General features: G+C 40.1%; 1 protein-coding gene across 2 annotated transcripts; it reads left to right on the top strand.

Annotated features, from left to right (window-relative positions):
- Positions 1-527: 527 nt before the first annotated feature.
- ccdc47 (coiled-coil domain containing 47) lies at positions 528-6,718 on the top strand. Of its 2 annotated transcripts, none has more exons than XM_054740232.2 (13): positions 528-647; positions 1,317-1,609; positions 1,697-1,798; positions 2,783-2,957; positions 3,074-3,195; positions 3,781-3,846; positions 4,031-4,132; positions 4,280-4,390; positions 4,483-4,568; positions 4,661-4,719; positions 4,803-4,912; positions 4,992-5,159; positions 6,169-6,718. In XM_054740232.2, the coding sequence occupies exons 2-13, from the start codon at positions 1,325-1,327 to the stop codon at positions 6,247-6,249; spliced, it is 1,467 nt and encodes a 488-aa protein (XP_054596207.1). In that variant the 5' UTR covers positions 528-647; positions 1,317-1,324; the 3' UTR covers positions 6,250-6,718. The 2 variants fall into 2 exon arrangements, with proteins under 2 accessions (XP_054596207.1, XP_054596208.1); XM_054740233.2 differs by having other exon boundaries at positions 550-591.
- The last annotated feature ends 7,191 nt before the right edge of the window (positions 6,719-13,909 follow it).

Below are 13,909 nucleotides of genomic sequence, written 5' to 3'. Positions count from 1 at the left end.
AATGTTTTTATATTTCTGCATTAAATGAGCTGTAACCAACTATCACAGATTATATAAGGTAGCAACTGGAGTAAGTTTTGTTAAAAGTTGTCCCTCGTGTATGTAGCTTGTGTTTTACCCTCTGGTGATCATTCACTACTAACTGCATCACTGAAGCGCCTCGTGATTTTTATCTTAAGAGGCGCTATAGAAATGAAATTTTTCTTCTTCTTCTTCTTCTTCTTCTTCTTCTTCTTCTTCTTCTTCTTCTTCTTCACTACTTTGGTCAAGTTATAAACTGCAACAGATTTGAATTTCCGGTTTGTTCCTTAAATAAAAAATTTGTACTATAAATCACATTGTTGTGCATTATGGCCACTGCCACTGCATGTGCCAACATAAAAAAATTAAATGTTATTCGAAATTATTCAGTTCACATCTTCAAGTATTTCTAAGTAGTAGGGGAAATGATCCAAATTTCAGCAAGAAACTCCGACGTTTAATAGTACGCACGCATCGGTTTGTTTCCACCACAGGGCTTTTGTTTTGAAAGTTCCTCCATGTGTCTGTCGGCTAGTTTCCTGCTTCGGGCGTAATGTCTTCTCAAGGACGGTAAAGCGTTCTTGTTCTCAACCAGTTCAACATTTAAAAGCACCGTTAGTCAGTGGGTGAGATACAGCTTGTTTTCCAAACGCTCTTTTTATGTGTCGGGCTGAAGAGAAACTTGTTTTGATTCAAGTTTAGATGATTGTGTAGGTGACAAAAGGTACTACGCCAGTCAGCTAGCATGCTAATAGTAAATTGCTAGCAGAGTGCTAAGTGTGTGACAACGTGTTGATGGCTTTAAGGTTTAATCCTACACCCATGAGTTAATTAAACGTCATTATTACTGATATGTTACTCATATACGATAAGTTAAATATGAGTTTCGTTTGGAAGTGTTCTTGTTTGTGCCTTTGTGAATCATGTAGGTTCATCAACAACCTGTAAACGTACCACCACCTGATAATGGCCTTTGAGACCGTCTAATTGTAATCTCACAATTTGTTATGAATCGTTCTTTGTAAAATCTTATATTAACTGTTTTGTAAAATTGTCACATGATTAAATATAAGACGTATATTAATTTATTAACTTATCAGCTAAGTTTCCTCTCATCTCCTTATATGCTGGCAACTATGCAGTCAATATTTCACTACCTATTTGTTGCATCTAGTAGATTTTTCTCACCTGAATCAGAAAATTATAACGATAATGTCAACTGTCTGAGATGTGTAATATTTCTTGGTGCTGCTGTTAAATTGAGTTTAATATTTTTCCTCATCTTTCTATTGCAGATCCCACAATGAGAAGTTTGTATCTCCTGCTGACACCCACTCTGCTGCTCCTCCTGGCCCTTCCCGTCTCCAGGGGACGTTACAACGACGAGTTCGATGATGGAGAGGACCTCGCAGACTTTGACGACAATGACTTTGCTGAGTTTGAGGACATGAATGATGAGATCCCAGCTGAGACAGTAACCGCCTCTCCTCCCAGCGCCCCGGTGTCCTCACAGCCTGAAGAAGATGAAGACGAAGCAACTGTGGAGTTGGAGGATGGTCAGGATGGTTTTGAGGATTCCGAAACACAAGTATGACATTTTATTACTTAATATTTAAACACTCTCTGTTATAATTCATGTAGAATCTGACCTCATGCAACACATTTGTTTCCCAAGGATCAAGACATCTACAGCAAATATGACCAGGAGGAGTTTGAGGGGATTGGAGACATGGAGAAGACGAGCCACTCCATGAAGGACCCCCTCATAATCCACACGGTAAACCAGGATTATTGTTTAAATCTGCAGAGAGTTAAGTCAGGCAATTTAACTACACTGGGAAGCATAAAACATGTGCTGTCTAGTTTGAATGCTCTATTTTAATAATGTGTGTGGTCTTTGCAGCTCAGAGGATAAAGAAAAAGATACAGATTTCTTTAATGTTGTTTTGTGTACGGACTTATGTTAAATTTCCTTTATAAGATAATAAGATAATAAGAACAACTTTATTTATCCCGAGGGAAATTCTTGTGTCATGTACATGCTCAAAGCAGTTGGAGAGACAAAGGAACAGGTGAAATAGAAATATGATATACAATATATTCATTTTAAAAATAATAATGATAATAATAATTAATTAAATACATGACTGCATCCTTGTGAATAAGTAATTAAGCTGTCGGTGCAGGCGATTCACAAAAGTGATTAAAGTATTGTGTAAAAGAATATGGGTTTGTAGCAGCATATGATATGATGGGGGGGGGGGATAAAAACATATTTACAATCAGAACTCTTGGGTAATATTGCACAGTCGGTGAGGGCACAGAATAACCAAGGTAATAGTATTTGGAGAATCACCTACAGCGTGAGGAAGAGTTAAACAGTCCTATTGCCACCGGTACGAAGGATTTCCTGTGGCGGTCAGTTCTGCATTTCGGGGCAATGAGTCTTTTGCTGCGTGTGCTTCGGTGGTCCATCATGTGGGCGTGCATGGGGTGGGAGGGGTTGTTCATGATAGAGAGAAGCTTTTTTAACATTCTCCTCTCAGACGCCTCCTCCAGGTTCTCCAGTCTAACACCCAGGACAGACCCAGCCCTTCTAATCAGCTTGTTCAGCCGGTTGGCATCAGCTTTCTTCACCCCACTGCCCCAGCACACTGGGGCACCCACTCTGCTACTATTTAGTAACCCACTCATGTTACTAAAACATGTCATCATCAGTGACATGTTTTAGCCTAAATCAGCTCTGCTACTCTCTCTGCAGGTTCCTGCACATCTTCAGAACAGCTGGGAAAGTTACTACATGGAGATCCTGATGGTGACCGGCCTGCTGTCCTACATAATGAACTACATCATAGGGAAGAACAAAAACAGTCGCCTCGCTCAGGCCTGGTTTAACTCACACAGAGAGCTTCTAGAGAGCAACTTTGCGCTAGTGGGTAAGTTGGTTTTATTGTTGCTGTCAAGGCAGTTCCGTGAGTATTATCTAGTGTGTGTGGTGCTTAGTTTGTCTACGAGGTGGATCGTGTTTAACCATCAAAGATTTGTGTTTTAGGTGACGATGGCACCAGTAAGGAACCCGTGAGCACTGGGAAGTTAAATCAGGAAAATGAACACATCTACAATCTGTGGTGCTCTGGCCGAGTTTGCTGTGAAGGCATGCTCATTCAGCTCAAGGTACCACCATTCAATTCAATTCAAGTTTATTTATGTAGCGCCAAATCACGACAAGAGTCGTCTCAAGGCACTTCACATAATAAAGATTCCAATTCAGGTCAGTTCATTAAGCCAATCAGAAATAATGTTTCCTATATAAGGAACCCAGCAAATTGCATCAAGTCACTGACTAGTGTCAGTGACTATACAGCAATCCTCATACCAAGCAAGCATAAAGCGACAGTGGAGAGGAAAACTCCCTTTTAACAGGAAGAAACCTCCAGAGAATCCTGGCTCAGTATAAGCAGCCATCCACCACGACTCACTGGGGATCGAGAAGACAGAACACACACACACACACGCACGCACGCACACACACACACACACGGACAAGTAATGTGTCTGCAGTTATATTGTGATGTCTTAGTAAATATTCTATTTGGTGAAAGATAAACTTTATTGTATTTATCCTAGTGGATCTATAATTAAACGGATAAACTAGTATTAGCACATCAAAAGTCAAGGAAACCAAAAAGTGGTTATTATATTATTGTTACTGTATACCTGACTAATTCATGTTTTATCTAATGTATTTGATGTTTGTAGTTTTTGAAGAGGCAGGACCTGCTCAACACTCTGACCAGGATGATGAGGCCCACCTGTGATCAAGTGGTTTGTATTTATCTTTTAGAGGTTTTTGTGGAATTGTAAATCTGATTAGTGTTCTAAATAGGCTTTCTGACCAGCTGTGTGTGTGTGTGTGTGTGTGTGTGTGTGTGTGTGTGTGTGTGTGTGTGTGTGTGTGTGCGTGTGTGTGTGTGCGTGCGCGTGTGTGTGTGTGTGTGTTTGCCTGCAGCAAGTCAAAGTGACGCTTAATGACGAGGACATGGACACTTTTGTGTTTGCTGTCGGCACCAAGAGGGCCATGGCGCGGCTGCAGAAGGAGATGCAGGACTTGGTAAAAATTCCTCAAGTTTTCAGAAATATTTGTCATTTTTTACACTTTTGATTGAATTCTGGTTCCTGTGTACAGAGTCGATGTACACATGGCTTTTGGTGATGTCACTTTTAAATGCCACTTACTGTTTTCTGTCGTTTTTGTCAGAGTGAGTTCTGCAGCGACAAGCCGAAGTCCGGGGCTAAGTTTGGACTTCCAGACTCGATGTCTATTCTGAGTGAGATGGGTGAGGTCACGGACGGTGTAATGGACAACAAGGTGATTCGTTCTGCTTAAGCTCCAACACAACAGTCACACATGGGAAACGTGGCTCCGGTTCTGTTAGTTTAATCTCTGGTTTTGTTCTTTAGATGGTACATTATGTCACCAATAATGCAGACAAGATTGAGTCGATCCATTTCTCGGACCAATTTTCTGGTCCAAAAGTTATGCAAGAGTGAGTGTCCTGTTTATTTATTTTTGACTAAATCATACTTTTTAATTAGATGCTAATATTTTGTTTGTGTTTTGTTTTGATTTTTTCTCTAGGGAGGGTCAGCCATTAAAGCTGCCTGAGACCAAGAAGACATTGCTGTTTACATTTAACGGTGAGCTCTTACTGCGCTGCTATTCTCTAAAACAGAAGATGATTTTACTGTTTGATTATTGTACTGAATGTTTTAATCTATAGTGCCTGGTATGGGCAACACATCTCCCAAAGACATGGACTCTATGCTGCCTCTCATGAACATGGTGATCTACAGCATTGATAAAGTCAAGAAGCTGCGTCTCAACAGAGAGGTGAGTCTAGCTCCTCGTGTCTATGCTGGAGTTTGAGCCTTTGGTAAGTAGGCTGTTCTTAAATCCCCCATACTTTTAGGGCAAACAGAAAGCTGACAAAAACCGGGCTCGTGTGGAGGAGAACTTCTTGAAGCAGACCCATGCTCAGCGTCAGGAAGCAGCTCAGACACGCAGAGAGGAGAAGAAGAGGGCCGAAAAGGAGAGGATCATGAATGAGGAGGACCCTGAGAGACAACGTCGTCTGGAGGTCTGAACATTTCTATAAGACGTGACTTGGTTACAGATAGTTTGTTTTAAAGGGGCATTATGGAAGTTTGACAGCCAAAACATGTATAGAAATAATAAATTTCTTCTTCATACATTCTCCTGCAATGCCCTGGTCCTGTAGAATGAGCCCTGGCATTTTTACTGTGATTGCCTGTTTTTCTGTAAAATCACAGAAAAAGAGAGACGCTCGGGTCGAGCAGGCTGCTTCATGCGCGTTCACGCTCAGGCATAGCCCTCCGAACCGTTCTTTGAATGTTGTTTCAGCTGTCATCAAGGATATAAATGTTACAGATACAAAGGACGTTACTGGCGCTTTAGCTCGCCTAGTAAGACGTTGGACTTTCGTGCTGAAAACTCGGGTTCGATTCTGGATGTGAACACAGTTTTTGTAGTTTCTTATTTTCATTAATGGTATATTTTTTTAGAGTAAGATGCCCAAATTTTTATTTGAGACTCGCCGAACGGCATTGAATTCACAGATAAAAAAGATGTGGGTTCAACTTTCATTTTGGAACAATTTTTCAAGCAAGGGAAGGGAATGATCTGAGCATGCAGGACTGACCCATCATAAACCTTTGTCGGCTGTGCTGAAGAGAAAGGTACAGAACCAAATTATTTAATTAATTAGCTGCGCGTTCTCCTGTCCTCTGTGCCACACACACACACACACAAGGGACTGTCTCACTGTTATTTTCGTTAAGGAGTGTGCACGTACAGCATGCGCGCCTCGTGCACGAGCCTACTATTGAAGCTGCCGTTACGCTTTTGGCCTGAGGGGTCAATCGCGAGCATAAAAATTCAAAACTCCGTAAAATCCCTTTAAATGAACTAAGTCCTTTATTTTTACATTAAAAAAAGCCAATTCTTCTCTTTTTTGCTGGTCTTTATGCTAAACTACGTGACCAATCTGCCCTAGCTCATGTCAAAAAGGATAGACGGCAAAATTTCTACAATTTAATAATTACATTTTTCTCACATTTGATTTCCAGGAAGCAGCGCAGCGACGTGAGCAGAAGAAGATTGAGAAGAAGCAGATGAAGATGAAGCAGATCAAAGTCAAAGCCATGTGAAAGATCTTCAAGCGTGCAAACAGCAGCGCTTGGCTCCTTCCTTCATCACAGTCCTCTACTCTTCCTCACAGTTGCTATGCAGCTCCAGACAGACAACATGCATCTGTGGGTGTGACACTCCTGTTACCACCTGCTTCATTTGATGTGGTTTCACATTTTAACTGATCCAAACGAGTCTTTTTGAACCTCTAATACAGCCGGATTTTTCTTCAGTGCTCATTATGTTTAAGAGACGAAAAGTTTATAATTTATCGGTGGTGAAATAATACACTACTTGGTGGTTTTGTTCTACATTTTTAATAAACTGAAACTGTTGCTGTAATGAATTAGAGATATAGTAGCATTAATGTCATCTTTAATCTGTATTGTTAAAAAAAATTTAATATATTTACGTGCTATGACTTTGGTTTCTTCCAGGCTGTTTCTAACAATGATCTTAAACAATAAATGTACTGGAGTCTGTTAGAAACGGCTTGTTTTCATTGAGTCTTTTAGAAGATAATTTTTGTGGGCTTTTTTGTTCCTTATAAGTCTGGCATGAAGCGTGACCCAGGCCTGATGTGGGTTAGAAGAGTAAGAAGCAGCAGAAAGGGGGAGGCTCTGTGCTAAATTTAACTGGTATGTTGTGTCAGCAGTCAGAACTAGCTCTCATTTCATCCGTGGGGTTGTTTCTGACCGTGCTGAAATAGATGCAGAAATCCTGTCCGGCCAACAACTTTTCAAAGTGAATCTAGAAACTGCTAAACTAAAATCAATTTTACAGGAACGCTAAACTTTTCCTGTGTAAAGAAAGCAAAAACCAAAGTCTGACCCTCAAAGGTGTTCTAATGAGTTTGATTTTGTCTACAGTTGTGAAAAACGTGTATGTAAAAGTTCACTGGTCATTTTAGTTTTCAATTGTGAGCATATTAAATATCTACAGGCAAGGCAGCATTACTTATATTGCACATTTCATTCACAAAGGCAATTCAATGAGCTTTCCAATTAGCTAAAACATGCCAGTACACACAATTTTTATTTTGATTTAAAATTTAAAAGGACAAAGTTATGAGCAGTTACAGTTTGGAACAGTCTTAAAAAGGCTGATGAATACTTAGGTTTTCTATTTAGATTTAAAAGTTTCTAGAGTTGGGGCACATTTGAGGTGAGGAAGCTGATTCCATCTGTGATAGTAGCTAAAAGCAGCTTCACCCTGTTTGGTTCTACCAGCTGACTACTTCTTAAGGGCCTCAGAGCCCTGCTGGGCGTATATACAGGAAGCAGATCCAACATGTATTCTGGCCCCATGCCAATAAACTAGTAGAAGTATTTTGAAATAGATTCTGTAGATTACAGGTAACCAGTTAACGATTTAAGAACAGGAGTGCTCAGTTCTCTTGTTTACTCTAGCAGCAGCATTCTGAATAAGCTGCAGTTGCTTCACAGCTTTGTTGGGGAAGACCAGTCAAAAGAATACTGAACGCATGAATGAGTTTCTCTAGGTCCTGTCTGGACATGAGACCTCTGAGTCGTGCCATTTCATGAAGATGATAAAACGCTGATCTAGTTCTAGCCTTAATGTGAACAGTGAAGCTCAGGTTTGAATAAATTATGACACCAAGATTTCTAACATGGGTCTTTGTCTTTATTCCACAAATTAAGCAGTAATCTCCATCCTATCCTGATTTCCAAACACAATAACTTCGGCCTTGTCTTTGTTTAACTGGAGGAAGTTTGACTGCATCCAGTCATTAATTTGCTCCAAACACCATCAGGGTGAGTCTTGAGGTCCACGGTCACTAGGTGACAGAGCGAAGTAGATCTGGGTGTCATCTGCATAATCGTGTATGTTGTTTGTAGCTGCCCCTGGCACCATGAAGAAAAGAACGGAGAGCCTCGACAGGTGCTTAAACTTATATTTGTTTCTCTGGTCACCTTTGACTAGGTGATGGACAAGATAAACAATGACTATAGAGTGTCAAACAAATTACCCAAACAAAGCATCAATACAACAAAACTTACGTGGAGATGAATTGGGCAACGTGCAGCTGAGGTAAATTTAGACTAAATAATTTCAAACTTCAAACAGTGTTGTCTTCTTCTTCTTGTTTATTGGCGGGTGTCAACCAGGTGCATTTCCGCCACCTTCTGTGTGGGAGTGGGAGTCGCAATAGGGAGAAACTGTTCCAATTAAATTCTATTTATTAAATTACTAGTCTTTAAAATTCAATTAGTAATTTATAAACATCTAATCCTTCAATTAATATATTCCTCAAATTCAACTTTTCATTATATTTCATCTTTAATTGTCTAGATAATATTTTCCCATTCTTATATATTTGTCACATTTACACAATACATGTTCTACCGTTTCTCTATCCTTTCCACAACCACACATTCCTGTATTATGTTTTCCTATCATGACGAGTGTACTGTTTAAACCCGTGTACCCCATTCTCAGTCTTGAAATTATCATTTGATTCCTATTACACATTGGAATGTTTTCCATTTTACCCACTCTGTCCCTAATTTTATATAGATGTCTTCCCTTTTCCTCTCTTATCCAACGCTCTTGCCCTTTTCCATAAGCATCTTCTTTAATTTCTGTCCTGCTATACGGGATGTCCACCACATCATTCGTTCGAGTAGCTTGTTTAGCATAAAAATCCGCCATTTTGTTGCCCTCTACCCCCCATGAGCTGGAACACACATAAACCTAACAACATAATCAATCTTATGTAATCTGAACAAACATTCATATATTTCATATAAAATATCCCTTCTTGTAGCTGATGACATCGCACTGATTGACGTTAATGCCGACATTGAATCTGAACAAATAATACAATTCCCAATTCTGTTTTGCTCTATCCACTGTAAACTAAAAGAAATAGCTAACAATTCCACTGTATAAATTGACAAACCACTGGGCGTTCTTCTCCTATTATATATATCTAAACTTGGAACCCAAAATGAAAAACCAGTTAAACTCTTATTCATCTCCTTTGAACCATCAGTATAAATCAGAAGGAATGTACCATAAGTCTCCTTTAACCTATGTGCCACTAAAAAATCCCAATTCCCTGTACCTTTCCATTTAAAATTGCATTCAGAATAAAGAAATCTACAGAAACTTTTGGAAACAGCCAAACAGGAGTAACTGAGAATAAGAATTTAATAACCATTACTTTATCATGCAACTTCAGTTCCTCCGCTAACGTACACGATTTCCCTATTGCACTCTCATATTTCCTGTTACCATAATGTCCACCTATTATCATCTCTTCTTTTAACATATGTTCATTCCCTTCACTTCCCTGCACACTCGCCCAATAATTAAGTTTCAGCAAGTCAAATCTTAATCGTAAAGGCATCTCCCCCGTTTCAACCTGTAACGAAACTATCGGAGTAGTTTTCATTGCACCACAGCATAATCTGAAAGCCTGATTCTGTATTACAACAGTGTTGTCCTCTCCTAAAAACAAATTAACCCAAGTAGGTCCCCCCCCCCCCCCCCCCCCCGGAAGGGTGTGGCTTATTTATGAATTCTGTGAGCCAATCAAGGGTCATCACCATCAGCTGCTCAGCTGGCAGATACACTCCCACCAAAATCATATCTGATTACATGAAACTGTCATGGTCTCTGTCTGCGTCTCCCTTGTGTTCCTCATGTGTCCCCTCGTCTGCAGCCCCTCCAGGTCCCCCCCCCCCCCGGTACCCCCCCCCCCCCCAGGTGCTGTGCTCCCGTTGGTCTCCCCTAGTCACCCCTCTGTAGTCTTTCTATAGGTTCAGCTTTTCATTTAATTAGTCTCTTCTAGTGTGTTTCTTTCCCCACCGTTTTTTTTAGTTTTCCTCAGATCATTAGTTGTTTATCTTAATCTTCTTGTCTTTAGGTTTTGTTTTTACTCTTAGGTCATGTTATTTTCCCCTCCTCAGCTCACTTTCCTCTCCCCGAGTAGTTAATTGATTTCACTAGGTTTCTCTCCCCACGCACCTGCAGCCCATCTCCCACTCATCCTGCCCCAGTGTACTTAACCCTGTCTGCGTCTCAGTGTGATGTTGGTTCATTGTTTCGTGTCAGTGTTGTTTTGTTCCCCCTCCTTTAGGTCCAGTGTTGGGCAAGTTACTTCAAAACTGTAATGCATTATTTATTACTTGTTACCCTCATTTTAAAGTAAATCATTACATTCCAAGATTACTGATTTTAAAATGTAAGGCATTACACTACTTTTGCCTTACTCTAAGTTACTTAGGGGCGACGGTGGCACAGGAGTTAAGTGCTCGCCTCGCAATCGGAAGGTCGCAGGTTCGAGACCCGCTCAGTCTGTCGCTGTCGTTGTGTCCTTGGGCAAGACACTTAACCCACATTGCCTGCTAGTGGTGGTCGGAGGGACCGGTGGCGCCTGTGCTCAGCAGCCTCGCCTCTGTCAGTGCGCCCTAGGGCAGCTGTGGCTACATTGTAGCTCATCCCCACCAGTGTGTGAATGTGTGTGTGAATGGGTGAATGACTGATTGTGTTGTAAAGCGCCTTGGGGGGTTCCAGGACTCTAGAAGGCGCTATATCAAATACAGGCCATTTACCATTTTTTTTACTTTCACCAGAACAACTTCAATATGAGTTTGGTAATCTGATGCCTGGTGAACTCATGACACATCCGGTGGAAGGTGATGTGGTATCTGAGCTAGTGTTGCTGTTAAAAACATTTCTTTAGAATGACTGTTTATTAAATAAAAGCAACAACAAACTGTACTCTCAGCACACTGTTATCTTATATTAACCCAGCAGGGAGTGAGGTGGTGGGGGCTCCAAGCCGATTTAGCCTTGGTCCCCAAATGCCTTGATGCGGCCCTGGATGTGGGACTGACTTTTGAGGGTGATCTGATTCTATCACTTGTATAAATATTAAATGCTTTTCACAGGTAAAAATGTGTATTGGGGATAAATCTACCTTTTTTTTCTTTTCAAGTACTTTTGTTTTGTTTTCTTGATTTTATTTGAATAATTTCCTGCCCTTTCTTCCTAAACTTCCTGCATGCTGCGTCTTTTCTCAATCTTCCAGAAAAACTGTTTCCTAGACTTCCTACTTTCTAACTAATCAGCCAAAGGGATCTTCACATGCGCGGCGCTCCAGCAGCAATGAGTTGAAATCACCGGGGTACAGATTATGAACTCAGCTGAGGCAAAGCATGTCAGAAAAGTACAGAAAGTACCAGAGAATATGCGCCAATATGAATGATCGCAAGTGAATTACTTTGTTTTAGTGGAGCGATTTTGTAAATGTTACAGCGGCCGCGTGCAGGACGCAGCTGGAGTATTTGAGCCGTTACCGCTGCGTCCTCTCTGCCTGCAAAGCTGAGTCCATAAATGACGTAATATATGCAGATACTGGATCTTTTTTCGGGCTTCCCGCAATTTGAATTTTTAAGCAACGCATCTTGATTCTGGGGTTAAAAATGCATTGTAACTACTGCGTTACTGACAATTGTACAGAGTAAATATTATCATTTTATTTCCCTGTAATGCCTTACATTACCACATTACAGCAAAAAGCAATACATTACAGTAATTAATTACTTTTGTACCGCATTACTCCCAACACTGTTTAGGTCTCTAGGTTTTTGGCTTTGCCCTACTTGGTTTTCTTTGGCTCTGCCCCATTTGGTATTTTTTGGCTTCGTACCATGCTTTGTTTTTGCGTTGGATTTGCATCTTAATAAAGATGTTTCATTTTACATCCTCTCCTGCTCCGTGTCGTTCTGGGTATCTGCACATCGGGTCCTACTCCTCCACCTCTCAACATGACAGAAACATTTCAGATGTGATTTCAAAGATATCAGAAAATGACACATTCCAACATACATTCACCCTAAAGGAATCAGGTATTACTCTCAACAAGAATTACCAGTTTCTGAAACGGTCTCTCAATAATAGAATGTTTTTGGGATGCATTTCTAATGCCCATTCGCCAGTGTTGGGCAAGTTACTTCAAAACTGTAATGCATTATTTATTACTTGTTACCCTCATTTTAAAGTAATTCATTACATTACAATATTACTTATTTTAAAATATAAGGCATTACACTACTTTTGCATTACTTCAAGTTACTTTCACCAATACAACTTCAATATGAATCTGGTCATGTGACGCTCAGTGAGCTCATGACATATATGTGGAAGGTGATGTGGTGTCTGAGCTAGGATTGCTGTTAAAAACAGTCAGATATAATAACAGTGCTTTAAAATTATTGTTTATTAAATAAAAGCAACAACAATCTGTACTCTCAGCACGCTGCCATCTTATATTAACTGAGCAGGGAGTGAGGTGGTGGGGGCTCCAAGCCTATATTTGCCTTGGTCCGCAAATGCCTTGATACGGCCCTGGATGTGGGACTGACTTCTGGGGTGATCTGATTCTATCACATGTATACATATTAAATGCTTATATAGATTATTGCTTTTCACTGGTAAAAATGTGTATTGGGGATAAATTTACCTACCTTTTTCTTTTTTTCTTGATTTTATTTGAATAATTTCCTGCCCTTTCTCTCTCTAACCTTCCTGCATGCTGCATGTTTTCTCCGTCTTCCAGAAAAAACTGTTTCCTAGATTTCCTACTTTCTAACTAATCAGCCAAAGGATCTACAGAATGCCAAAAAAAGCTTAATATGCGCTCCAGCAGCAATGAGTTGAAATCACTGGGGCACAAATTATGAATTCAGCTGAAAAGCACATGAAGTACCAGAGAATATGGGCTGATATAAACGATCACAAACGAATTATTTTGTTTTGGTGGAGCAATTTTGTGAATGTAACAGCGGTCGCATGCAGCCATTACCGCTGCGTCCTCTCTGCTCATAGAATGCCTGCAAAGCTGAGTCCATAAATGACGTTGTATATGTGGATACTGGATCTTTTTTCAGGCTTCCCGCAATTTGAATTTTTAGGAAACCCACATCTTGATTCTGGGTTTAAAAATGCATTGTAATTACTGCGTTACTGACAATTGTACCCAGTAAATATTACCATTTTCTTTCCCTGTAATGCCTTACATTACCACATTACAGCAAAAAGCAATGCATTACAGTAATTAATTACTTTTGTACTGCGTTACTCCCAACACTGCCATTCACACCTTAACACGACTGACTAATCCATCATCATCACCTACAGTGATTTCGACAACATGTCTTAACCCTTTGATGCATAATGGTCACTAAAGTGGACAGGAACTCAAAATTGTTATTTATTTATTTTTTGCTATTAAGCACAGCTGTTGAAGACTTTATTGCATGTGAGCCCCTCCATTTGAGCTTCAGCAAGTCAAGCCAACATATTTCATGTTCAGAATGCACGCTGTCCACTGAGATGGACATGTAATAACTTATTTGTAAATTAACAAAATGTTACAAAAATATTAGTTGAAATTTGTTTCATTCACACCTAAAGATGAATGAAAAAATTTGTTTAAAAAATCATGGTTGAAGATTTCATAATTCATGCATCAAAGGGTTAATCTCCAGTGACATCGAAGAAGCACTTCATCTTTGATGATGACGATATTAACTTTCATGTTTTGGCGTGGAGTATGCCACTTTTGTCTCGTGGAAATATTCAAAAGGTATTCCTTTCTCCACCTACTCCAAAACTGCTCAACCAAGTATTGAACCCTGTGCAATCTTT

The sequence above is a fragment of the Nothobranchius furzeri genome, chromosome 5, assembly GCF_043380555.1.
Source record: "Nothobranchius furzeri strain GRZ-AD chromosome 5, NfurGRZ-RIMD1, whole genome shotgun sequence".
Classification (NCBI taxonomy): Eukaryota; Metazoa; Chordata; class Actinopteri; order Cyprinodontiformes; family Nothobranchiidae; genus Nothobranchius; species Nothobranchius furzeri.
This window is presented reverse-complemented; position numbering and strand designations above follow the sequence as displayed.

Bases quoted from the DNA above. Each gene is read 5' to 3' on its own strand.
- ccdc47 (XM_054740232.2), top strand. From the start codon at position 1,325: ATGAGAAGTTTGTATCTCCTGCTGACACCCACTCTGCTGCTCCTCCTG. The intron at 2,958-3,073 runs GTAAGTTGGTTT...TTTGTGTTTTAG, and splicing joins GAGCAACTTTGCGCTAGTGG to GTGACGATGGCACCAGTAAG. The intron at 3,847-4,030 runs GTTTGTATTTAT...GTTTGCCTGCAG, and splicing joins GGCCCACCTGTGATCAAGTG to CAAGTCAAAGTGACGCTTAA.